This window comes from Dasypus novemcinctus, chromosome 1, assembly GCF_030445035.2.
Source record: "Dasypus novemcinctus isolate mDasNov1 chromosome 1, mDasNov1.1.hap2, whole genome shotgun sequence".
NCBI classification, from domain to species: domain Eukaryota; kingdom Metazoa; phylum Chordata; class Mammalia; order Cingulata; family Dasypodidae; genus Dasypus; species Dasypus novemcinctus.
Window position 1 is genome coordinate 103379442 of NC_080673.1, and position 26514 is coordinate 103405955.

General features: G+C 39.9%; 1 protein-coding gene across 1 annotated transcript; it reads left to right on the top strand.

The window, feature by feature from the left end:
- The first annotated feature begins 12654 nt into the window (after nt 1-12654).
- On the top strand, nt 12655-25928 carry ADH5 (alcohol dehydrogenase 5 (class III), chi polypeptide). Its single transcript, XM_004453703.5, has 9 exons — nt 12655-12780; nt 15349-15450; nt 17172-17313; nt 17806-17893; nt 21662-21881; nt 22033-22293; nt 23007-23142; nt 25359-25497; nt 25644-25928. Exons 1-9 carry the CDS (start codon nt 12769-12771, stop codon nt 25666-25668), a joined length of 1125 nt encoding a protein of 374 aa, XP_004453760.1. The 5' UTR covers nt 12655-12768; the 3' UTR covers nt 25669-25928.
- The last annotated feature ends 586 nt before the right edge of the window (nt 25929-26514 follow it).

The window sequence follows — 26514 nt, forward strand, 5'->3', positions numbered from 1 at the left end:
ATGTAATGTTCCTTGTGATCTATTAACTTTAATTTTAAAAAACAGAAAAATAAAAATAAATAAAATAAAAGAATACAGGGAGATCAAATAACAGTAACTTTCATTTATACCATAATTGACATTTTTAGAAGTACTTTCAAAAACAGTATTTAATCTATATGAGTCTGTCTACATTCTCCACTGGACCATAAACTTCTTGCGAGTAAGACTATTTTCATTGTGAGGTAGGCATGAATCCTGTGTGAGAGAAAACAAACACCATTTTTCTGATTTGATTATGAAAATCATAGAATCAGTGAGATGAATTTTATGCTAAGGATGGACAGTAATAGGTAGGAGAATACCCTTGTCTTAGGAGATACTGAAGTAGCTAATGGTGAGGTTCATAACGTTTACAACTTCCTTTCAAATGGTTCAGCAAAAAGAGTGTGTGTGTGTATGTATACGTGCATGCATGCACATGCACATGTGATGGAGAAAGTGAACAAAAGCAATTGTGGCAAAAAATATTAACAAAATAGCTCATTTGGTGAAAGACATATAGGTGTCTGGTACTGTTTTTTTCAAATTTTGACATTTTAAACTTTCACAATAAAGAGTTGAATGAAGTAAGATGGATGGCATTCAACTAAAAATTCAATAAAGAAATCACTTTAAAATATGCCTGACAGATGATGGTCAGTCAACCTCAGGTTAAATACTTTCCCAGGCCAATTTTTTCCTAATGGTTAAAGATAAAACCTGCCTTCCTAGGCCTGCTCTCTGGAGCATCACAAAGTAAGTCTCATTCCTCCAAAAGATGAAAACAGTTGATATGCCTCCATCTCCCCACCACCAAGTCCTCTTTCTTCTTAAGTATAAATTCAATATTCCATATGCAATCTGAATAATATACCAGTAAATTCAGCTTATATATATATATTCTTTTGTCAACCATTTCCCATTGTTGACAAATGTTAAGTCGTATTTCCTCTTTTGAATATTAAACCAGATTGCCCACATTCTATCATTTGAAACCCAAGGAAACTTCTCAGAAGTTTCAAAGATTTTTTAGGAGGAAATGGCAAGTATATAAGGCATTTAGTAATATAGAAGGAAAAACTCTATCATTATTTTGCTTTTATTAAGTAAAAGTATTTTCATCCCTTTCTACATTTCTCCATAAAATTATGTTCTATAGTTCCGCTTAAAATGTAGCTAATGAAAAAAAATGTAGCTAATTCAGAAATTTCAGAGCCTGGCCTTAAAAATCAAAGTCATTATAATTAACCAAAGGAGTCTGAGAAACAGATGATAGAGATTTTCTTCTCTTTGCAGCTATGAAAAGAGGAATACAATTCTGTTTCATAAGCTGTTAATACTTGAAAAAACATGACTTGGTAAGGTATTAAGTAAAGAACATTCCCAAGAGTTTCAATTTTATTCTCCTTAGCAATATGGAGATGTCTGTGAATATTCATAAATGTTACCAGAAGGTCTTCTGTTCTTTGTTTAAAAGAAATCCAGTCTATGTTATTTCAACCAAAATGTCTTGTAAGGCTCCAAAAGCTTTAGAAATTGCTGCCTGGTCCTATGAAAATAATCTCCAAAGGAAGCTATAATTTCGATTGTCTTAACTTATTAAGGTCTTGACCTGGTAACAGTGTTGCCACTGACATATCTGTATTTCTAAATGTTATTTTAATTTTTCTTCCAAATTAAAAGAAGATCATTAGCGCTTTTCCCCCACATGCATAATGGAATGATTAAAAGATTATGCTTAATTTTATTATCTGTATTTCATTTAAATTGTTTATAAAGCTGTGGATGACAGTTCTAGCAGAAGCATGGCAAGGAAATAAATTCTATATCTAGAATAAGTATTGATCCAGTGAGAACAAATTTCTACCTCCTTCATAATAAAAGAGATCCAACGTTATCAACCAGTCACAATGTGGCTGGCTGGTCTCCTGAGCAATTGTATCATATTAGGGACCCCAGGTTGATAAGTGGGCATTTAGCAGTGGCAGAGCCAGAACAGCTTTAGTAAGAAAGAATTCCAAGCTGTTGGGCCTGTGCTAAACTCTATGGCCACTAGAAGTATAAGCACACTGAACAGGCACTTGCTGAACCATATCCCCCAGATGGGTCATGTCATACACTTGATTATTAAGAATCTCCTCTACAGAAGCAGCTTTGGCTCAATGGATAGAACATCTGCCTACCACATGGGAGGTCCAAGGTTCAAACCCAGGGCCTCCTGACCTGTGTGGTGAAGCTGGCCCATGCACAGTGCTGACGCATGCAAGGAGTGCTGTGCCATATAGGGGTGTCCCCTACATTGGGGAGTCCCACGCACAAGGAGTGTGCCCCATAAGGAGAGCCGCCTCACATGAAAAAAGTGGCAGCCTGCCCAGGAGTGGGGACGCATACACAGAGAGATGATGCAGCAAGGTGATGCAACAAAAAGAGACACAGATTCCCGGTGCCGCTGACAAAAATACAACAGACACAGAAGAACACACAATGAATGGACACAGAAAGCAGACAACTGGGAAGAGAGGGAGGTAGGGGAGAGAAATAAATTAGAAATAAATCTCTGGGGGAAAAAAAAAAAAAAGAATCTCCTCTAAAATCGGACTTTTTGGTGAGATTCACATAGACTGTAAATTTTCTCACACTCAGTACCCATTATGAAAAGGTCGATCCACATGCTTTTTCTCCAGACTTCCTTATTTCCAATCTTGCAGTCATGTTCCTTCATAGTCCTGGTCAACTAACCAAGTCATTAATCATTGTAGATCCCAACCTCAGGCCATTTCATTCCTGGAAAAGAGGATTCAAAAAGAAACAATGCTTAAAGTTTTGCATCCTAACAAGATTTTCCAAGTCAACATCTAACAATTCCAAGAACACTGTGCAGAGCATTTATAAACCAAGTTGGAATTCTCTTCCTCCTCCATGAACTGGTCATAGGAAATTCCTCTTGAGGAGCGGAAATGCAGCAGGAACTTTCAGGATGTGCTTGGGTCCAGTATTTTATATGTCACTTTCCACATGATAATGTTCTTTTCCCAGGGCATATTAAGTCTTATAATTCTCTAGATCAGATACTATTCAATTCATACTGAGCAACTTAGATAAGCATGGTCACCTAGTGTCCCATGGCCAATCATAACCAGGGCTGAGGAGAGTATGACTTTGCTCTAAAACTCTAGGTTGTTCATCATGATTCTACAGTTTGAATTTGCTATGGGCTCCATACAACATTCTACTAGGAACACTTAAAAAAATGCTCAGATCATAAAAGGAAAGTAGGAAAGCTATTTCCATGGCAGTTTAGACTAGCTGAAGAGACTTCTCTTGCTCTAGACCCAACTAAAAGTTGGTGATATTTTAGGTCACACTGTAAATAAGGGAGAGCTGCCCAAAAATGGTGCTACCTACATTATTTGCCAACTTTTCAGCCATTCCTCACATTTCTCTTACAAACAGAATCCCAATTTTGTTTTGGAAACAGGCAGTAATGAGTTCAGGAAAGACCGAACACCCTTGGAATAAGGAGATAAGCCATGCTCGGTCTAATTCCATTCCCCTTTGCTAGTGACTGATTTGGGGTAGACATGTGACCACGTTCTGGTGAATGAAACAGAAGAAAGATTGCTGGGGGATATTTGGTACAGATTTCCCTCTTAGTTTAAAAAAAAGAGAGAGAGAGAGAGAGAGAATGGTAAAGAGAAGACCCTCTCCTTCCTGCCTTTGGATATTGCCATGTGAATACATGACAACTGGAACTGCAGAAGCCATTTTGTGACCTTGATGGGGTAGACAAAAGAATGGCAGAGAAACTGAACTAGAGCCCTGACATCACTAAGCAGCAGAATTTATCAAACCCCCTCTAGTAAGTTAGTTATGTAAGATAATAAACCTTTATTTTTTAAGCCTCTTTTGCTCAAGTATTCTATTATTTTTAGGCAAAACAACCTAATTGATATATGTGGTAAAATATGTGGCACATCAGTTAGTCACCTCCAGTTTGTTGCCTGCCCTAGGGAATTCAGACTTGCCCATCCCCTTAGTCGTGTGAGCCAATTCCTATAAAAAAACTGCACAATGTTTACATTATATATAGATATATAGATACAGGTATCTGTATCTATAGATATATCTCCAGTCAGTTCTGTTTCCCTGGAGAACCCTAATACAAATAAATTTCCTGAATTTAACCAGGATACCATATCTCAGGGTTGCAGAGGCCAACCAATGAGGTAAGGTGGCCATGATTATCATGATAGACAGTAGGACCAGTTTGAATGGGCTAATTAAGCAGGTGACACATGATAAATCCTCTCAAACACTGCTCTCTGAGTCTCTGTATTACTTCCTATATATTTTATAAAGAAATATCTGGTACCCCAACTTCATTTAGTATGGATCACTCCTGAACTCAGGTTTCGGTCTATAAATAGAAACAAAACAAAACAATTTTAACCATTCTGACTGTTAGAGCTAGAACAATTAATACAGAATTTCCAGTAATGGTACCCACAGTGATAAGTTAAACCTGACCTAAAATTATGTACTTCCCTCCTTGACCTAGTCCCATAGGATTCATTCCGACGAAAACTGTCCAGAATTTTATCAATAGGCATTAGCAAAATTTAATGGCAGTTATTTTGGTGTCTAACCTTTCTCCTCCCACATTTAACTTGGTGATTGCCCTCTCACTGCTATACTCTGTCTGTAATTATAGGTCTGTAGACAATAACAGACGGACCTATAGGATTGCTCATTCAGGCAAGGTTTTTTATACAACCTTCAAATCAAACATAACAACCTCATCAGATAGGCAAGGGAGAACATTTTAGTTGGCCAGGAAAGATCAATGGTGGCTGGGGAATCAAGGTAATCTCAGTCATCTGAATCTTCCAATATATCCTCATTCCAACATTTGGGATCCTACTTTTTCCCAATCAATACCCTAGTTTTCACATAAGACACCTGATATTCCTGTGACTTCACCCAATACCATTACTGGAAACCTACAGAGTTAAACTTTTTTTTTTAACTTTAATTTTAAAGTATTTTTAAATTACAGAAAAGTTACATTAAAAATATAGGGGATTCCCATATACCCCACCCCTTCCCCCTCTCACTTTTTCCCTTATTAATAACATCTTTCATTAGTATGGTACATTTGTTACAATTGATGTACAAATATTGAAGCACTGCTGCTAACCATGGTCTATAGTTTACATTATGGTTTACATTTTGCACTGTATAATTTTTTTTTTTAAGATTTATTTATTTCTTCCCCTCCCTCTCATTGGTTGCACTGTCCACTCATCTTCTTTTTAGGACACACCCAGGACCTCCCATAAGGGAAGGAGGTACACAATTACTTAAGCCACCTCCACTCCCTGCTTGTTGTGTCTCTCATTGTATTTCCTTGTGTCTCCTCATTGCATCATCTTGTTGCATCAGCTTGCCACACCAGCCTGTTGCATCAGCTCACTGTCTTGCTCATCTTCTTGAGGAGGCACCAGGCACTGAACCTGGGACCTCTCATGTGGTAGGCAGGTGTCCAACCTCTTGGGCCAAATCCACTTCCCTGAACCATACAATTTTATAGTTTTGATAAAATGTATAATGGCCTGTATCCATCATAGCAATAGTAGGGCAGAACAATTCAAATGTCCCTAAAATGCCCCATGTTCTCCCTATTCTTCCCTCCACCTTCCCTCAGAACCTCTGGTGACCACTATCTTTATATCAGTATTACAAGTTCTTCCATTACTAGAATAATAATACGTCTACTTTGGTCATAATTGTATTCCCCCTTATGTTTGTTCAGTCCTCAACTGTATTAGTCAGGGTAATCTAGGGAAAACAGAATCAACAAGAGATATCTGTCAATAGTATGTGATTCTATAAGTCTCTCATCCAGCCGTGGGGATGCACAAGTCCAGGTTCCGCAGGCAGGCAGCAACAAAAGGCTGCAATGAAAGTCCAATGAAGATTCTTGAGGAGTTCTGGGAGATGTTGGCTGTCCAACGATGAGCTGGGAAATTCTCTCTCAAAGCTGAAATCACGTCCCCTTTTAAGACATTCAGCTGATTGGGTTAAGCATCACTCATTGCTGATGGCAATCTCCCTGACTGATGTAATTATAACCAGCTATCTATGATTTACCATTGCAGTAAAGTCAATGGTGACTAAAGTCCATAAATGCCCTTGTATTACAGTCTAGCCCCAGTTAGACCAAACAACTGGGCACAATTACCTGGCTGAGTTGACACAACAGCCTAACCATCACATTAATCATGAGGATTTTGGAATGGTGATGCCCCTCTGCTTCTGATTGAGAGTGTGTTAGATCCCATGGGGCAGATGGATGGAACTACCTTGCTTGCAGTTGCAGATACTCTCTGCTTTTTTGGATGGGCATTATCCATTATCATCCTTTTGTTATTTGTCCTGGACAAGTCCAATGAAATGGAGAGTAGTTGTTGGCTGCAACTCTGCTGAGATTCAGAGCTCAACCAGCATATGAACAGACCAAAGATTTATATCTCTGGGACATATATTTAATGGATATAGTGCTAATTATAGTTTCAAATAAAAGGGGCAGAAGAACCAAGTGTAGGGAAACACAGCCAAACTTTTAATTTGACTTCTGTCTAATTTAGATTTTGGCATCAAAAATTAATGAGTCCTCTAATATACAGAAAACTCTTAAGTTTAAATTCATGCCTTGAGCTGAAAATTTGAGCTTGCCATTCTCTTTCATTAACTGTCCACCACTTTAAGAAGCAACCTCCTAACACACAGATTTTGAATGACGCATGCACTTTGAATGACTCAAACACTTCATTACTCTTCTATGGCAATAACTGTGTGTTCCCCAAAGCCTTGCCCTCAATGTTTTCTTCATTCCAGGAGATCAGAGTTGATTTTTTATTAACTATTGCTGCTTAAAGTCAGCGAAATTTTCACTGTCTTTATTTAGCCTCAACCAAGTCAGATAATCAATCTCAAATTGACCTATTTCCCTGATTATCTGTTTCCTTGCAACATTCCTTGCAATGATTTTAATTGGTTTAACTGTAAGTCACAGAAATTAACCCTGGCTTATTTAATCAATAATGAATTGATCAAAAGAATACTGGGTAGATCTTAGAATAATCAGGAGAGCTAAAGAACAATTTCAGAGATATACAGCTTGAAATTATGCCCAAACCTATGCAGGAGAACTGATCAAATTATCGTTTTCCTTGCTGCAGATTGGACCACACATACCACATACCACCCAGGACACCACCCCTGACACGGCTGCCTTTGCTGCCCTAGGAAATTAATATTATTTGCTTACAGCCTCTGGCTTTCACCAGAGAGTGCCCCTCAGGCACCCACATCCTTTAATTTGAGGTCCTCTGTACAAAATTCTGATTGCTGAAGCCTAAGTTATGTGCTAATTCCCAAGCTAGAAGGATAGAAATGTGAGAACTAAGTATTTTCAGACTCCACAAGGCAGCAAATTTGGAAGAAGTTTCAGATGCCAGGCAGCATCCTAACAGAAAATATCCACCATGAACTTGCTGTGTGGACTTTTCTGTTTTCCTGACCTGAATGAAATGTTGAGCAGATTCCATAGCTATTTCAATGACTGTCAGCTATAAATAAAAAGTCCAGATTAGTCTAAAGCAGGGGTTCTTAACAAGGGGTCCATGAGCTTGAGTTGAAATTCAAAAAAAACATTCTTGTGGGGATGTGTTGGTGCAGGTGTTATATATTTATTAAATAATACACAGTATAGTGTGGACTTTGTAAAGGGTCTGTGGTTTTCACCTGACTGGCAAAGAGGTCCATGAAACAAAAAAGTTTAAGAACCCCTGGTCTTGGGAAACGGACTTTGGCCCAGTGGTTAGGGCGTCCGTCTACCATATGGGAGGTCTGCGGTTCAAACCCCGGGCCTCCTTGACCCGTGTGGAGCTGCCCATGTGCAGTGCTGATGCGCGCAAGGAGTGCCCCCCCACGCAGGGGTGTCCCCCACGTAGGGGAGCCCCACGCGCAATTAGTGCACCCGTAAGGAGAGCCGCCCAGCGCGAAAGAAAGTGCAGCCTGCCCAGGAGTGGCGCCGCCCACACTTCCCGTGCCGCTGATGACAACAGAAGCGGACAAAGAAACAAGACGCAGCAAATAGACACCAAGAACAGACAACCAGGGGAGGGGGGGAAATTAAATAAATAAATAAATCTTTAAAGGAAAAAAAAAAAAAAAAAAAGAACCCCTGGTCTAAAGCAATATTTCATGCAATTTAAAACTTCTCCCTATGCCAATTCAGGCCTGCCTCAAGCTAGAAAATCTACAGTGGGGAAGAAGTAAAGGATTTGCTTCTCCTCATTTCCTTACTCCACCTCTTCCACTATTTGTCAGCTACTGTTTCAGGACTCCTCCACTGTCCAGCTTAGAACTGAGGGGAAATGTGGCAGAAAATACTAAATATTACATGACTAGAACAGTTGTGATTCTTTCTTAAGTTGAGAATATTTGTGGATTTCACAAAGGTTCCCTCTGCCCCTCCTCCATTAGGGAACGCCTTCCTCCAATTCCCTTTTTTTCCTTTTTTTTCTTGAGGTACCAGGGCCAGGGATGAACCCCAGACCTTGTATGTGGGAAGCCATCGCTCAACCACTGAGTCCTATTGGTTCCCCTGAGTTGGTTTTTTTGTTTGTTTGCTTGTTGTTTGTCTTTGTTTTTTTTTAAGTAGGCACCCCTGGGGACCAAACCTGGGACCTCCCATGTGGGAAGCAGGAGCTCAGCTGCTTGAACCACATTCACTCCCCTGCATTTCCTTTATGGGAATGATTCTGCAGATGACCTTCAGCCCTTGGCTTCCACTAAGGTCACCTTGCCTCTCCAGGTGGATCTCTTTGGTGAAGTTCCCTTTAAGATGAACTACATCTGTATCCCTTTGAAAAGTCCACATTTGGCCCATGGGAAATACACTTGTCTCCTTATTTCCACTAAATTTCTGCTCTACCTCTTAAATGGGCCACCAGACAGGCTGTTCTAGCCAGCCTCTTGCCATTACTATATTTTCTCATGGAAATTGAATTTGTAATTCTCCAGTCTGTCAGGTTCTCCAGAACTCACAGAAAAGATAAGTACAGATTACTTCTTCAGAATGACAGATCCACCCTGAGAATTCTGACCTCCCAATTCTGCGACATGTGTTAGTCTTAAAAAGTAACAGGAAAAGATACACAAAACTATTCAGAGCAGCAGCTGCCATCCAGGTGTCTGTCTTCTCCATTCCATTTCTGTGTGTGTTTCCCAAAAGAGAGGGTTTGAAGAGTAGCTTTGACATATCTTAATGTGGAACTTCAATATCTAGTAGAATCAGTACCAACCACTTCTGGCAGCCTCATGTCATGTTCAACCCACCTGTGCAGACAAAGTTTCCTGTTCCAATTTTTAGGGGCTACAGCAATGGCTGTCTCTACCTCCCTAATAGAGTATACACATAGGCAATGCCAACTAAAACTGGAAAATAAAAAATGGCCCTCTCAAAATGTGGTGGACATTTGAGACTCCATGAACTCTTCCTTCAAATCACCTAGTACTTACCTCTCTTGTGACTTTTATGAAATGTGCTTCAACTTTGACCTAACTTAGAACCTTTAGTTCTAAATCATCTTTTCTTAAGAGTCAGAATTTTAAGTCCAAGTTAGTTGTTTCTCTTTTTTCTGCTAGTTGAAATGGAGGGCAAGATCTTAAATCAAGAATTTAACTAAGGGTCTACTTCCAAATTATGCCAGGTGACTGAGGTTCCCCAAGCCTTCCATATTTTTCTGCTCTGCCTAGTTTGTGATCTGTGTTTGGAAAATATCATCTGTATCTTCCACCTGGTCAGGTATTTCTAATACAGTCCACCTGAGCATTGATTCACGTAAATCCTTCTTTTTATCCTCATGTTATACAATGCCTTCAAGCAAAGCCCCTCATCAGACTGATGGACTCTGCTTTCACCTTATGTTAGTTTTTCTTTCTCATAGGAAGTAGAAGTGATTTACAGGTTGTAAAGACTATTATTTGTAAGTAAAGTGCTACAAAAATGCAAGTGCCTCTTCCCAGAAGATAGACAATGTATCTGCAATAGGAAAAAGAGCATTCACTCTCTTCTAAGAGCTCTTTTATTCCCCACAGAAATTGGTTCTACATTCCAAAAAGAAGGACAATTGTATACAAATGCCTGGAATCAAAAGGGTGAACATTCCTTTTAAGGAACCAAAAGGTGTGCCATAAGGATAGTGAGGAGTGCAGGAAATAAGGATGGAAAGGTAACAAGGCTGTGTAGGGCCTGGCTGGCCAAGTACAGAGATTGGATATTATCTGTTACTTAGCCCTTGAAGATTTTTAAATGGAAGAATGACATTTATTTATTGATAACCCACCTCATTCAAAAATTATTAGAGCCAGACTGGAAATGACATAGATTAATATGTTTTTGAAAGATCATGCAGGGAACATTAATTTATAAGTGAATTTGGTTCAGGAAACCAACAACAGGGAAATCAAATGAGAAGTTTTTTCAATAACCCTACAAGAAATGACATTTTTCAGTAGAGCATGAGCATTATGCTTAGTTCATATCTTTGCTAAAAGACTGAAAACCCAGCTTTACAAATGTTGCCATTGTCATCCTGATAAAGCTTTGTGCCATTTTGCTTGAATTTTTATGAATGACTGACAGTTAATTTGAGCTTCTCCTAATAGCTATTTTGAAATTATATTTTGAATATTAAAAAGCAAAATAATTTTGGCGTATCTTTAAAAAAAAAAAAAAAAAGAAACGATGAGGGCCTGAACTAAGGCTGCAGCACTGGGGTGAAAGAGGAGGCATAAGATAAGAGAGGTATTTAGGAGGAAATTGCTTCCGGGCTTGATGACAGATTGAGTGGAGTAACTGAGGGAGAGGGAAAAGTTGTGACACCCAGCTTTCTGGCTGGTGCCAGGAGGTGGATGGTGGTGCCACACACAGACAGAAGGAAGAGCATCTTTGATCAGAAAGGATGTGAGATGAGCTTTGCACAGGTTGAGTTTGAGAGACTGTAAAATATTCTAAATGAAACAGGAGTCTAGGAGACAGTTACAGGCCCAAACCTAGAGTTAAGGGGAGCCATCTTGATTGTAAATAATAATCTGGAAGTCTTCTTTATATAAATAGAAGTTAAAAGCCATGGATAGGATGAGATCACTAGGAAATAAGCGTAGAGTGAATTGAGAGAAAGACAGAATCTTTAAGGTCACCAACCCTAAAGGGGTAACACTTCCTAAACAGACAGAGAGTGGCCTGTCTGGTAGAATTTTAATAAAATTCAGCATCTATAATGAGAAAATTGATAAAACAAAATTGAGTTACTGTGGCTAAGAAATTTAAAAAGGAGTTAAAAGGCCATTCAGGAAGTTAATCTGCATCTCTCGGCCAGATACCACAAATTGGCAAAATCAAAAGCAACCAATGTTTCTGAAGACATGTGTATGCCATGAACCAACTACAAGATAAAGAAATCAGTATACTGTCTAACTTAAAGGATAACTGGAAATCCCCAAATACCCACCAAACAAAATTCTTTACAAACAAGTAATCTTTTTCTTTAAAAACCTTTGCTTGGAAGCCCTACGATAGGAGTTTGGATTGCAATCTGAACCTCTGCTCCCAAATTTAAATTCTAAGACCCCAAATAAACGCTTTTGTTGCCTTGCAGCTCAGTCTGTAATTTCTTGGTAAACAACAATCAGGGTTTAAGAGTAAACTAGCATATACGCCATCCTCCCTCTCTCTACACTTCAGCCCATTCCTAAAAGCGCACACAAAGGATGCAGAAGGGAAGGAAGCATCTGCCAATGGAATACAAAGCTTCCAGGGCAATTCCCGGCTCATCACCTTCTACATCCCTCCTTTGTAAACCTTAAGCTGCCGGGGCCAAAAATCACACGGGGAAACCTTTTACTGACACAGATGTTTGGCAGCGAACTTGCCGGATTAGTCACGAAGCCGCGGCCTTCCACCCTCGCAGAAACCCACTCAGCCTTGCAGCCAAGACGGTCTGGGAACCCACCAGCGCTGGCCACGCACCACACTTCACGCGCAGCGATTCTCACCCTAAGCCTCGCAGACCCCGCCCCTCGCACGCCCCGCCCATCCCCGCCCATCCCCGCCCCCTGCGCTGACTGAGAAGGGACCGCGCGGGCCGGGCGCGCACCCGCTCACCCTCCTCCCCGCCGCGCGCGCGCCCGCCCACCCTCCTCCCCGCCGCGCGCGCGCCCGCCCACGCTCCTCCCCGCTCCTCGCACGCCCCGCCCATCCCCGCCCCCTGCGCTGACTGAGAAGGGACCGCGCGGGCCGGGCGCGCACCCGCCCACCCTCCTCCCCGCCGCGCGCGCGCCCGCCCACCCTCCTCCCCGCCGCGCGCGCGCCCGCCCACGCTCCTCCCCGCCCCTCGCACGTCCCGCCCATCCCCGCCCCCTGCGCTGACTGAGAAGGGACCGCGCGGGCCGGGCGCGCACCCGCTCACCCTCCTCCCCGCCGCGCGCGCGCCCGCCCACGCTCCTCCCCGCCGCGCGCGCACCCGCTCACCCTCCTCCCCGCCGCGCGCGCGCCCGCCCACGCTCCTCCCCGCCGCGCGCGCGCCCGCCCACCCTCCTCCCCGCCGCGCGCCCGCTCACATCCCGTCCCGCGCGGTCCGACGAGGACGTCAGCTCAGCGCCGTCGGAACCCTGGACATGGCGAGCCAGGTAGCGCGGGCTACGGAACGAGCCGGCGTCCGAGGAAGGGAGGACGAGCAGGGGCTGGAACCCGGCCGCTGGGTTCGAGGGTTTCGGCTCCGTCCGTCCGAGCTGAAACGGGGCCTCAGCGAGCGGCGCGGAGGGGACGAAGCTTTGTTTCGCTTCCTCGGGAGGGTTTTGCTGCTTTGAGGCCTGCGGAGCCGGGTGGCGGGGAGAGAAACCGGGGAATGGGGTGGTCTGGTTCGTAGGTTCGTATCCTTGGGCTAGTTTGCGTCTGTTCGTAGGCCACGCCTTGTTCTGGACCCGAAATTCAGTCCCTTGGCGGAGGTCGCGGCCTTCCAGCGGCAAAGCTGCTGCCGGAGCCCGAGCTCCGCGCGCCCGGGCCGCCGTGCGCCTCCCGCTTGGAATCCCTGATTGCTCTCCACGCCGTGGTGCCACCAGCGGTGTGTTTTGGGAAGACTACGAGCTTCCTTTCAGTAACGTTTTTGAGCGCTTAGGCACCTTAAATTTTATATCTGTCTTTAATCCTCACCTAACACCTCCGCGAGATATTATCCCATTTCTCGGACCAGAAACTGAAGCCTTAGGTCGAGCTCGGTCACGCCGGGGATAGTGAGCTGAGATTCCGACCCTGTGGGACAGAAATATTCCAGGTTCCTGGAATAGAATAACATGAATAATCAATCTAATTGTTATTGTTTTAATGCTTGCAAATTGTAGAAACTTTCTGGAAAGATTTATAACCATAAATGTTGGGGTTTAAAAGGAATGGTAACTTCCAAAAGAATCTTTCATACTTCAAAAATTGGCAGTCGCCCCCCCCCCCATATTACCAAATGTCTTTATTAGGAAAGGGTGTAAAGTTATGTATAATTTTTATGTAGCTCACATGTTAAAGTAGGAAGAGCAGTTGTCAGTGGATTTAGAGAGGGACTTTGTTTTACTTAGAAGTGTTGTCATTGAAACGAAAGAAAAAGATAAATCTCCTTTCAAACATTTTTTAAAAGGGAAGAAGGACATAAAACTTAGATTGTAGGTTGAATTATTTACTTATTCTTGTTGCTTCAGATCCCTGAGTTACATGATTTCATTGTTAGTATCCTGAATCTGACCTTTGGGATTTTGTTTTGAGATTTATGGTATCTTGAGGTGAAAAAAAGATTCTAATTCACAGTCTGAATTCTTCGTACCATCAGATTTAATATCTACATTTCAGTTTTAAAAGCAACAATTTCTGGCCTCACAAATTTACCCAGGTCAGTCTTTATACCTTTATATAGTTCACTTCCATTTTCCTCCATTCTTTGTTCTACTGCTACTAATAACTTCTTTTTGCAAAGCTACACTGGGCCAGACTATTCAAGACTTCATATTCTCTTTAATGCCTCACTGTCACCCCGTATGTAAGTGTATTATCACCATTTGTAACTCTTCTTCTTCCTTCAGAATTGCATTTAAAAGTGTTTTCCCCAGCCCCTTCCCAATTTTTTTCTGTAGCGCTTTGTGCCTATCTCTTTAATCACAGTTTTTGCGATTAGTGGTATTCAAGCCTATGTCCTATAAACCCAGTGGTTTGCAATGTCTGTTCAGTCGTGCATTTCATAAGTGTTATGTGAACTGATCAAAACCTTCCTCATTATGCTTGATTCTCTGGTAGCAAGGGGTGTACTGACTAGAATCTCTAAATCAATACCATGCTATAGAATGATAATACAAGCTACATATGTGACTTAATATTTTCTGGTAGTTATATTAAGAGTAAAAAGCAGGGGGTGGGGTATGGGTTTTATGGGAACCTCTTATGTTTTTTTAATGTAACATTCTATGTGATCTATTAACTTTAATTAAAAAAAGTGTTATTTTTAAAAAAGTAAAAAAGAACAAGTGAAATTCATTTTAGTATATATTTTTAATCCAATATAATCAAAATGCTATTTCATTATGTAATCCACGTTTTGTAAAATATTATTAAGGAAGTATTTTTACATTCTTCTTTTGAACATTCAGACTAGCCACTTTCAAGTAGTCAGTAGCCACATGTAGTGACTACTGTGTTGGACAGTACAGTCATAAAGAATAAATGTAGTTTTTAAAAGGTTCACCTGTTCTGATAGCCTATCCTCCTTCTAGCTCTGCAGTTAGTTAAGTAACAAACCAGTGTTACTTAAGCCAACCAGAGCAGAAGAATCTCATGGAGCACATGTTAAGTATAGCGATTCCTTGGATCCTATGCCATCTCTAATAAGTCAGATTCTTTTGGAACCTGTATTCTTAACCTGCTCCTGCTTATCCACTCTTTGTAGAAGGCCATTAAATACTTGATGAATAAAACTTCTTAACCAAAAGACCATGTGGTTGTGTCATATCTTTTTTTCTTTTAATTTTTTTAATGTTTGATATTGCTTATATGAAATCTAAAAGCATGCAAAACAGTTCTCCCCAGCCCTTAGAGGTGCATGTTTCTTTGTGAATCTGTGATATATTTTCTAAATTTAGCATTCAGTATCTAATTTGACTATCAAGTAGTATATTATTATTTTAGGAAAATAAAGTTTGCTCTCTTTTTCCCCATTTGAGGTTATCAAATGCAAGGCTGCAGTTGCCTGGGAGGCTGGAAAGCCTCTCTCCATAGAGGAGATAGAAGTGGCTCCCCCAAAGGCTCATGAAGTTCGAATTAAGGTAATGATACATCTAAGGCACTGGAGAAGAGTTCTCACAATTAGGTCTCTGGGTAGTTGAGTAGATCTCAGGTCTGCAGAGGATATATCCCATAGGACAGTGTCAGGAGAAGGTATTGAACTCATCCAACCTTGGAATCTTATTTATCTCTCTCACCTTTGCAGCATCCCTCTCCATCTTTTTTAGCTTTGATCTCGGGCTGAGCAGTGACATCCATATGGATCACCGAATTACCGCAGCTTATATTTCATAGCCTGGGTTTAAGGTGACTTTATGGGATGTTGCCATTTCTGCTGAGCCCTAAATGTGTGGTGACACATTAGAATCAAAAGAAGAAAAAATGGCCTCAGTTTTGTTAGAAAAGACTTCAAATAAGATTTGGGAAGAGGTTTCTGATTGACCAGAGCAATAAGCAAGTAAAATTTTCTTGCTTTGGAAAGCTTTAAAATGTACTAACCTTTGCAAACAAGGTCAAAGTTCAGGGGATTCGTTATTCCAGTACTTCTGAAATCCTGCTGTGACAGGGAATTGAAGTTAGCCCTGGAAAGAGGCTTATTGCACAAGGCACCCAGCTGGAAAGATCTTTGAAGCCTTGACACTTATTATAAAACTTCATGTTTTTAGCATTGTACTCTGTTTATTTTGATATAAAAATAAATGCTTTAAAGTAGTAGCAGTTGAGTAAAACTAAGTCTAGGAAAATAAGCCTTTTTTTTTTTTTGCTGTGACTTTCAATATACTTCCACATCAAATGCCAAATATATAGATACCACACGTACACATTGTTTCACACTCCCAGGGATCACACATACCAGGTTGAGAAGCCCAGGGCTACATAACTTTTTAAGATCCTTTCCAACCCATACCCTGGAATCTGAAATCCTATAATAGTTTGTATGTTTTCCTTTAAGTTAAAAAATTAAACTGGTTGTGATTTTGCCACCAAAGAAGAAAATGTCCTGGATATAATAAGATAAGCTAGTTTGGGCACACTGTGAGATTATTAACAGGGCAAAAGAATGTTATAAATGTGTGCATCAGTGAGAAGAAGAGAAGCATATATATAAAAACTCCAAAACTTTTCCTCTCTGCACTTTTGGTGGTTTGGAAAAAGATACGTGAAAGCCAGAGAGAGAGGGATAGAGGACTTATTTAAGTAGAAATTGTGTGTGGCTGCTAAACCAGAGTTGTTGCAATCAAAAGCTCTGAGTTTTGGCCCAGACCCAAGCAGGCTGGCATATTTCAGAAATAGTCAATAATGTTTGGAACAAGAGAACTCCTGTTTCTTAACAGTCAGGGAGAGACTGGCAGTGAGATGGACTCCACCTGCTTTGCCAAGGTGATGTTCCATTCTGTACTTGAAGGCACAAGGACCCATAAAATCATCTTTTTTACCTTCTCTTGCTAACATGCACTAAAAGGAGAATAGATAAACTGTGCTTCATTGTACATAAAACTCCACCATTATAAAATGCATCATTATTATGTATCACTAACTAATGCTGTAAATTGTAATTGTTATTTTGACTTTATTGTAAGTGCATGCTGATTTTAGAAAGGTTAAATGTTAAGAGAGAGAAAGTAGAGGGAAAAAATGTAAAAGAAGTGTATCTTAAAATCAGTGAGATACGGCACTAGAATAAAAGTGCCTTTTCTGGTGCCCTATATTTCACTCTGAATTGCACGCACACACACTTAAACACTGTTTAATATCCTGATAGATTATTGCCACTGCTGTTTGCCACACGGATGCTTATACCCTTAGTGGGGCTGATCCTGAAGGATGTTTTCCAGTTATCTTGGGACATGAAGGTGCTGGGATTGTGGAGAGTGTTGGTGAAGGAGTTACTAAGCTGAAAGCAGGTAAGGAGTATTTGTGCCACTTATTTGAAAATTTTGGCTTTTTCTATAGGGAAATTATTTGTTAACTGTACACTATTTATATTTACAAACAGGTTATCACCTAAGTTACTTGCCAAGGCTGATTTTATTCCTTACCTGGGAAGCACAGATATTTATTTTTTCTCTGATTTTAAAGGCTGCTACTTGTCTGAAGACATTCCCAAAGTCAGTTTTGCCCAGTTGAGCCAAAATTTTAAAGCTATATCAACCTTTTTATTCTCTAGTTAGTGCTTTAAGAGTTTCATTTAGATAAAAATTTTGAAACTTGTATCTTTCACAAGGTCAGGCATCATCTAAATGTTTGTTATGTAGGTAAAATTCTAAGCCTTGTAATAATAAGCCTTTTTGCAAAGCAGTGTAAGTGGACAGAAATGGGAATTTGCAGAGGCTGATGTTTTCATTTAGAAACAGATGCTACCTATTCAGGATAATGTCTTCACATTTGTTTCCCAGGTGATACTGTCATCCCACTTTACATCCCACAGTGTGGAGAATGCAAATTTTGTCTAAATCCTAAAACAAACCTTTGCCAAAAGATAAGGTTAGTATCTTTTTATTTTTAAAACAAGTCATAATAATAATAATGAAAATAATAATTGTGTGGCCATTTATAAAGTGCTTTATACCTGAATTATTTCATCCCAACTTTATAGCGACTTTACTATTGTTATTAGTATCCATTTTCATAAATGATAAAATTTAATACTCAGAAATTAATTAAGTGGCTTGCCCACTATTACCAGCTTATAAGAGAAAAAACTGAATTTACTGAACCCATTCTCTTTGTAGGCTACATTTGCCAAAATATGTAGTAAAGGGGGACATGCTTGTGAGAATAGGAAATCATTTTAATGAGCCATTTTATTGTTCACTAAATCAAGGTAATAAAATTTACCTCATAAGGTAGTGGGAAGAGTACAAGAAATAATATAACCCCTTGACACAGAAGGTCATTATTTTATTATAGTAAGCTTATGGCACTTAAGAACTACCTTCTTTGAGATGACTAAAAATGCCCATTTTTGTTTCTTTTCTTTTTTATTGAGGTATATATATAATAAAGTACTTAAAAGTGTACGAATCTTAAGTACATCTCAGTTAATTTTCATGTATATATACAGTGGAACATTATAACCATCACCCACATCAAGATAGAGAAAATCCTTCCAGCACCAAAGTTCTTCATGTCCCTTCCAGGTCAGCACCTGCCTCCCTCAAGGGTAACCACTATTCTTTTACTATGTAATGTCATATAAATGGACTCACACAATATATGTGCTCTTTTTGTATGGTTTCCTCCCACTCCTCATGCTTTCTGTGAGACTTCTCCAACTTGCCACATGCATCCATTTCATATACCACTATATATTTATTCTCCTGTTGATGGGCATTTAGGTTGCTCCTAGCTTGGGGGGATTAAGAATGATGTTGCTGTGAACGTTCCTATATATGTCTTTTGGTGAAGATATGCACCACTCTCTTGGGTATTTTCCTAGGATTGAGATTGCAGTCCTAGGATACACATCTACAGCCGTCCAGCGTGGCTCCCACCAGTAGTGTCTGGGAGATTTAGTTGCTCTTGCATTTGTTCTAATGCCATTGACAAAATTAGTTTATAAAATTTTTAGAAAACAAGCCTCCATTTTTTTAAAATATAAATCCAGTTACTTTTGGCAAAGCTAAAACAAAAAGAATCTCGTCGTTTTGAAGGGGGATTTCAAACACAGTCTGGAAAAGTTTGCAACCCATCAAGTGTAATAATGGTGATAGGCTTTTTGTAGCCTTTTAGAGACAGGTTCTTTCATATCATAAAATTTGTCCCATGTCAGCTGTTACTCAAGAAACTCCTTTGGAAAAGGAGTTATTTCTCACATCAAGGAGGGCTAAACAGAGTTAAATTGCACTCATAATGATCTCAAAAACAGTTATTTTTCATGGAACTGTTACTTTGTTGCTTTGTTTTTTGTTGCTGGTCATTTATTTGTCTCTCAGAAGAAATATTTACACTTAAATACAGAGGCTGTCCGTTTTCTCTTCATTTTTATGTTATGGTTCAAGCAGAGTTGGTATTTCTGTATATTTGTTTATTCATATATATTTTAACCAATTTATCTAAGAGTGTTATGGTTTGCCAAAGGGCCGCTGATACAAAGTTCCAGAAATGGTTTGGCTTTTTTAATGGGACATTCATTTGGGGAAAAAACTTACAGTTCCAGAGCCATGAAATGTCCAAATCAAGAGAGCATCAGAGATACTTTCTTACCAAAGTCAGCTACTGTTGATCCTGGCATGTTGCCACGTAGTAACCAAGATGGCCACTGATCTCTGCTGAGGTCTCTGCCTTCCCCTCCAGAATCTGCTGCCTCTAGGAGATCAGCTATGGGCAACCTGGCATAGAATTTGTCTATTTCCAGGCCTCCTCTGTCAGTCTCAGCTGCTCTGCTTTCATCCTGAGTTCAGCTGCAAGCTATCAGGCATATGGCTCATCTCTCCCTGGGCCTCAGCTCTTTGAGCCTCTTGGGGGCTTCTCTCCTTGCTGCTCAGCTTTGGGCAAAACTGGAGTCCTTTCTCTCACATTGCAGGACCAGATGTGGTAGCTCCCTTTATCTCTGTCTCTGTGTGGCTCCATTTATATTAGACCCAGCAAGAGAGTGGAGACTCAACCTGAGTCATGCCACACTGATGTAGGCAGGAATGGATTAGTTCAAAAACATAATCTTTCTCTTTTTAGGATTCACCCAATTCAGTTGTCACAATGAGTACACATCAAATTATAATGCTTATTTTTATTAAAAACATTTGAAAACACCCTCTGTGCCAGGCACAGTGCTAAGCTTTATATAATCTCTCATTTTTATAGAAATCTGTGAAGAAGATAACTGTTGTTTCCCCCATTTTCTCATAAGGAAACAAAGGCACAGAAAAAGTAGTTAGCTTGCCCAAGATTACACAGGATTTGAATCCAAGCGTATCTGACTTTAAGGGGCCCATGCTCCTGAGCAAGCCATTATGTTACCTCAGAATATCAGAAGTAATTTTGTCACTGTTCACTGTTTTCGTTGCCTTAGTGGAGTTTCTTTACCTTTGTTGTGTTGTGGATTGAATCACGTCCTGAACAAAGACAATCAAGTCTTTGTAACCCCCTGCCGTGTGTGTGTGTGTGTGTGTGTGTGTGTGTGTGTGAACTCATTTGTAAAATCTTCAAAGATCCTATTAAGAAGAGGCCAAACTGAAACAGAGTGAGTCTTCTTCCAATATGACTTTAGTCTTTTTAAGGAAAGGAAATTTGGACATGGTAATACGAGTGAGGAGGGACAGGAGGAGATAGATCTCCATGTGATGGAGGATTGCCAGCAAGTCAACACCAAGACACTATGGACTTCAAAGAAATTATGGCCTGCTGATACCTTGATTTTAGACTTTTAGCCTTTGAACCTGAGACAATAAATTCCTGTTGTTTAAGCCAGCTAGTCTGTAGTATTTGTTATAGAAGCCCTGGCAAACCAAGACATGGTGTAACCAACTACACATGCAAAACAAAATGAAGAGATAAAAATAACTTGAGTCCTTGAAGACTGTTAAGAGTTTTATGAAAGACTCTTAAAAGATCTCATTTAGACAGTTTGGCCATCTGTCTTCTTCATCTGCTCTGGATAATTGTAATCTCTACTTGTGCAGATAATGATTTTGGCTGTATACTTTATGAGGTTATATTTGCTGAGTGAGTTTTATGATGGAATTATAAAATAATTTTATGGAGCAGTTGGGCTCCTGCCTCCCACATGGGAAGTCCTGGGTTCGGTTTCTGTGCCTTCTAAAGATGAACAGGTACAACAGCTGACACAACAAGCAGACACAGTGAGCAGGGAGCATATGTGGTTCAAGAAGTTGGGCACACACCTCGCACGTGGGAGGTCCCAGGTTCAGTTCCCTGTGCTTCCTAAAGAACACAGACAATGAGCAGATACAACGAGCAGAGAACAAGCAGACAGTGAGGGAACCATCAGGGGGTGGGGGCGGATAATTTTATCTGATCTGTAAGTTGATACCTGTTCAGATGACTTCCGTACTTGGACAACAAGGTTATTAAATGTTGGTAAAGATTAATAAGATTATAAATTTTTATGAATTTCTTCAGTAAAGCATTGCTAGGGATGCTAAGTTATTAATAAACACATTAGAAAGTGGACTTTGAGTTTTAGCATACTTTTCTAAATAATTACTGGTCATTATTTTTAAAAACTGATTTCTTTCTCCTATGGGTGTTAAGAAACTTGTTTCTACCTTTTTTCCTTTTGATTTTCTTTAGAGTCACTCAAGGAAAAGGATTAATGCCAGATGGTACTAGCAGATTTACTTGCAAAGGAAAGACGCTTTTACATTACATGGGAACCAGCACTTTTTCTGAATACACAGTTGTGGCTGATATCTCTGTTGCAAAAATAGATCCCTTAGCACCCCTGGATAAAGTGTGCCTGCTGGGTTGTGGCATTTCTACAGGTTATGGTGCTGCTGTAAACACTGCCATGGTAAGAGATTGACCTGGGTTTTAGTTTCTGCCTTCTAATCCAATTCAGCAAAGCTTTTGCAGGAATAATAAAATTGGCCTGATCTGAAGAAGCCTAGTGATTTCCCAGACTTTTCTGGAATGATGACCTCATAGACTCTTTTTACTGTTAGGTGGAGCCTGGCTCTACTTGTGCTGTCTTTGGCCTGGGAGGAGTTGGACTGGCAGTTATCATGGGCTGTAAAGTGGCTGGTGCATCCCGGATCATTGGTGTGGACATCAATGAAGATAAATTTGCAAGGGCTAAGGAATTTGGAGCCTCTGAGTGTATTAACCCCCAAGACTTCAGTAAACCCATCCAGGAAGTACTTGTTGAGATGACTGGTGGAGGGGTGGACTATTCCTTTGAGTGTATTGGTAATGTGAAGGTCATGGTAAGTACGTGTGCTTGGCTTCATTCCCTTTTTCATGCTACTGCTTTTTTTTTATTATTATTTCCTTCATTTAAGATTTAAATTTTTTTTTTGCAAAGAAGTCTCTTCATAAGAATTATTCTAATGGAAAGGGGAAAAAATAATTGAAGTACAAATGGGAAATGATGTAAGCATGGGCCCAGGAAAACTGAAAATAATGTTTCTTTGCCTTTCAATCCAAGTTCTAAATCTTAGTGTATTAAGTGAAAAGGGAGAATGATACAGTAGTGAGTGGAGAGCATGGGCATTGGAATTACACATCCACTTACTGACTCAGTGACCTTAAGCACCTAAACCTCAGTTTCCTCATCTGTAAAATGGGGATAATAATAACAGTTACTTGACACAAAGTAAACACTCTGTGCTAGCCGATATCTTCTCCTGCTTGTTTCTTTTTATTACAGTCTTTAAATTGAGTTAGGATTTATTTTTGAAAATATAAAGCTGTTAAAGGCTTTAAATCCTTTCAATTTGTGTTCTTATTTAGTCAAGGTAATTTTTTAAATACATGTTAAAATACAATTGTTAATAAAATTAATAAACATTCAGTTTGGTTATTTTGTTGCCATTTTTAAAGGCTCTTTCCCCTAACCCCACCCCATAAAATTTCTGGAGAAGCAGATACTGAGCAAAATGCACCATCTCTCTGATTTGATCATAATCTCTGCCTTCAGAGAGCAGCGCTGGAGGCATGCCACAAAGGCTGGGGTGTCAGCGTGGTAGTTGGAGTAGCTGGTTCAGGTGAAGAAATCTCCACTCGTCCATTCCAGCTGGTAACGGGTCGCACATGGAAGGGCACTGCCTTTGGAGGTAAATCAGTGGGTGTGAAGGACACATTTTCTCTTGTTTTTTTCATTGGCAGATTTTCAATCCCAGGCATATTTTCTTGTATTAACAGGAATCTTCATGAGCTAGTTCTATCCTAAATTGTTACATGCAAGGTTATTTTAAGCCAAGGGTTTCATATTCAGTCAGTATTTTCTCCTGGGGCTGGTGAGGCACTCAGCTTGTCCCAAAGCACATGGCCACCTGCTACAGTGTCCTAATATTTAAAATATTTTAAAATATTTAAAAATCAATATTCTTTTAATAAGGAAATAGTTTAGAGGTAGGGCAGAGCAGAGTAAGCAAACAACAGTGCCATTTTGTTTTATGTCACTGTGTTTTATGTTACAGTCTTAAGTAAATAGATCATCAACATTTTTACTCATTTGTTTAGAGAGGATAGAAGGAAAAAAGTAACAACCAGTACTAAGTCTTAGAATATTAGTCAAAACCTTTTCTAAAAAATTGAAAAGCTGCCAGGCTGATAATTTTTTCCTTGTGTGATCCTTAAAGGTTATTTGAGGTTACCTAACAACGGTAGAATGCTGAGGAATAATTTCCATCTTTTTCCTGGTTACTGAGCTAGGGAAGAGAAAAGACATCAAAATATGTTTATATATCCCAATTACTGTGAAATCTGAAGTTTCTATAGGCTTTTTAAAAAATGTATATTGCTCATCCTCTTAGGAAAAAAAATCACAGGTTCTGAATGATCTTTGTTAAACAAGGTGTCTATTAATATCCCCTAACTTATTTTATGCCAGCTTTTTCAAAGGCCAGAAGACAAGATTAGGAAATTATGCCCATATGAGAAGTTTGGCCAGTTTTCCTTCTTTATACTACAGAACTTGCTTCAGAAAATGTCAAGCTGACTAACCTCCTTTCCAAAGTTCTACATGTATGCCACAACCAAGAATCTTTTTTTTTTTTTTAAGACTTATTTATTTATTTCTCTCCCCTTCCCCCCACCCTGGTTGTCTGTTCTCTGTGTCTATTTGCTGCGTCGTCGTCTTTGTCTGCTTCTGTTGTTGTCAGTGGCACGGGAATCTGTTTCTTTTTGTTGTGTCATCTTGTTGTGTCAGTTGTCTTGTGTCAGCTCTCTGTGTGTGCGGCACCATTCCTGGGCAGGCTGTACTTACTTTCACGCTGGCCGGCTCGCCTTACGGGGCGCACTCCTTGCACGTGGGACTCCCGTACGCGGGAGACAACCCTGTGTGGCACAGGGCTCCTTGAGCACATCAGCACTGCGTGTGGGCCAGCTCCACACGACAACCAAGAATCTTAGACTTTTTAAGCCACCCATGCTTCTCTAAGGTGTGATCGCTGGGTGCATAGTTATATTTGAAATGGCATGCTAGCCTCATGATTCCAAGCCATCAGGTCATGGTAATACCCTCTAACTGAAGCCTCACCATAGCACAGTTGGGAAATAAGCTGGAACATTGGGGCTCCTTGGAATTGCTAAAATATGACCCAAAGATGTAAATAGAAGTTTAGAGAATAGTGGTAGCTGTAGTCATCGCAGTTTCCAGGAGATTTAAAGGAGTAAAATGTCCACACAATTTGTGGGGTGGCGAGGGCGGGGGGAATCCCTGATGATGTAGGGAGGGAGATTTGGAGGTCGCTCTAAAGATGTTTGAAATGTGGTCCAAAGTATCCTTGGTTTAGGAAGTGGGAGGGCTTTTTCATTGATATTTTTGCTTCTTTCAATACAAGAAATTGAATCCTCTTATTTTGTTTAAAGTGTTGTTATGTAGCCAAAGATTTCCTACTTTGCTTTTCAGTTTCCATGGTTTTCTTTTCTGAGGTGCTATTCCTGTTCATTGTTAAATTTAAAACCAAGGAAATGACATCATACTTAATTTTTTTCTTCCTTGAATTTCATGATTATAGAAATCTTTGCTGTTGTGGACCTAAATAGGCATGTTCTAAGACTTTCAGAGTTCTATCCTGAGTAGTTTAAGTCTTAATTGGCCAAAACATTAATTAGATTTTAATAAATCTTAGTGTAAAAAAAAGGTAAATCTTAATGAAAATTAAAGAGGTGTGAAAAATTCTTCCTCCTCCCCATGCTTAATTTGGAATTTTTCATTACTCTTTAATCAAAAAACTGATCTCTTAATGTCTTTGTGTCACCACTAATAAGATTTCAGTAGAGATTTGTTGTATAAATTAATGAATAGACATATGATTTCTTTTAGGGTGGAAGAGTGTGGAAAGTGTCCCAAAACTGGTGTCCGAATATATGTCTAAAAAGATAAAAGTTGATGAATTTGTGACTCACAATCTATCTTTTGACCAAATTAACAAAGCCTTTGAACTAATGCATGAAGGAAAGAGGTAAGCTTCCATTTTTTAGTGATATATTATAGAATATAATAACTTGGAGTTTAGGGAGGTGGGGTGGGTCATAAAGAATGTGATTTTAGTGATCTTTAAACAGGTATGATTCATAACCTATGTTTATCACTTCCTTCTCTTAACAGCATTCGAACTGTTGTAAAGATTTAAGTTCAGACAAGTGAAAATATGTCTACCCTTGCATCAGCCGGACAGGCAGAGAGAAGCCTTTTCATGTTCACAGCCTCATAGACTTTCTGTAGTGGACTCTAGGAAATTATGTCCTGTGTATAATTCCTGAATTTTGTAATCATGGGCAAGGCTAATACGGTCATAAATCTGTTTTCTGGATTCTCCTTCGTTAAAATAATTGCTAACTCCTCAAGGAATATTTTAAGAAAATAAAAGTAATTTTAACATTTGCATACAAATTGTCAACCCTGTTTTATGCTGTTAATTCTCATGGTTCCTCTCTACATTGTTTCTATTTGATGAAAGAAAGGTGGAAGCAGCAGGGCAATTAGGAGTATCTGAACCTTGTCTGCTGCGGTCCTCAGTAACTTTTAAGGGTGTCAGGCCCACTCACTAAAGAACAGATTTCCCTAGCCATCAGTGGCAAAGTAAATGGAGCACAAATCTGCATCTGTGAGATTATTTTTTTGAGGGCAGCTACCATGCCTCGTTCACATTTATACTTTTAGTTCCTTATGGCAGCTGGCCCACAGTGGGTGCTAAAATTTATCATTGAAATGACCATCCTTGCTTGGTAGGTGTTGCATTGGTTGCTTTATGAACTATTTCAGGTGCATAAAATACAGTAACTTACATATTGAATACAAGTTCTCAGCACCTACTTTTGTCAAATCTTAACCTTTGGCCACCTCTATACCACATTCCCTTTCCTCCCTCTCCAGAGGTAGCTACCATGCAGGATGACCGTTATACTTTTACAAAAATACCCATAAACTTTCTAGTCTTTTTGTTTTACGTGTTTTTAAACCTAGTAATCTCTCATGC

Excerpts from the sequence above, each read along its gene's own strand:
- ADH5 (XM_004453703.5), top strand. Across the intron at positions 17,894-21,661 it reads AACCTTTGCCAAAAGATAAG|AGTCACTCAAGGAAAAGGAT; the intron begins GTTAGTATCTTT and ends GATTTTCTTTAG. Across the intron at positions 22,294-23,006 it reads TTGGTAATGTGAAGGTCATG|AGAGCAGCGCTGGAGGCATG; the intron begins GTAAGTACGTGT and ends CTCTGCCTTCAG.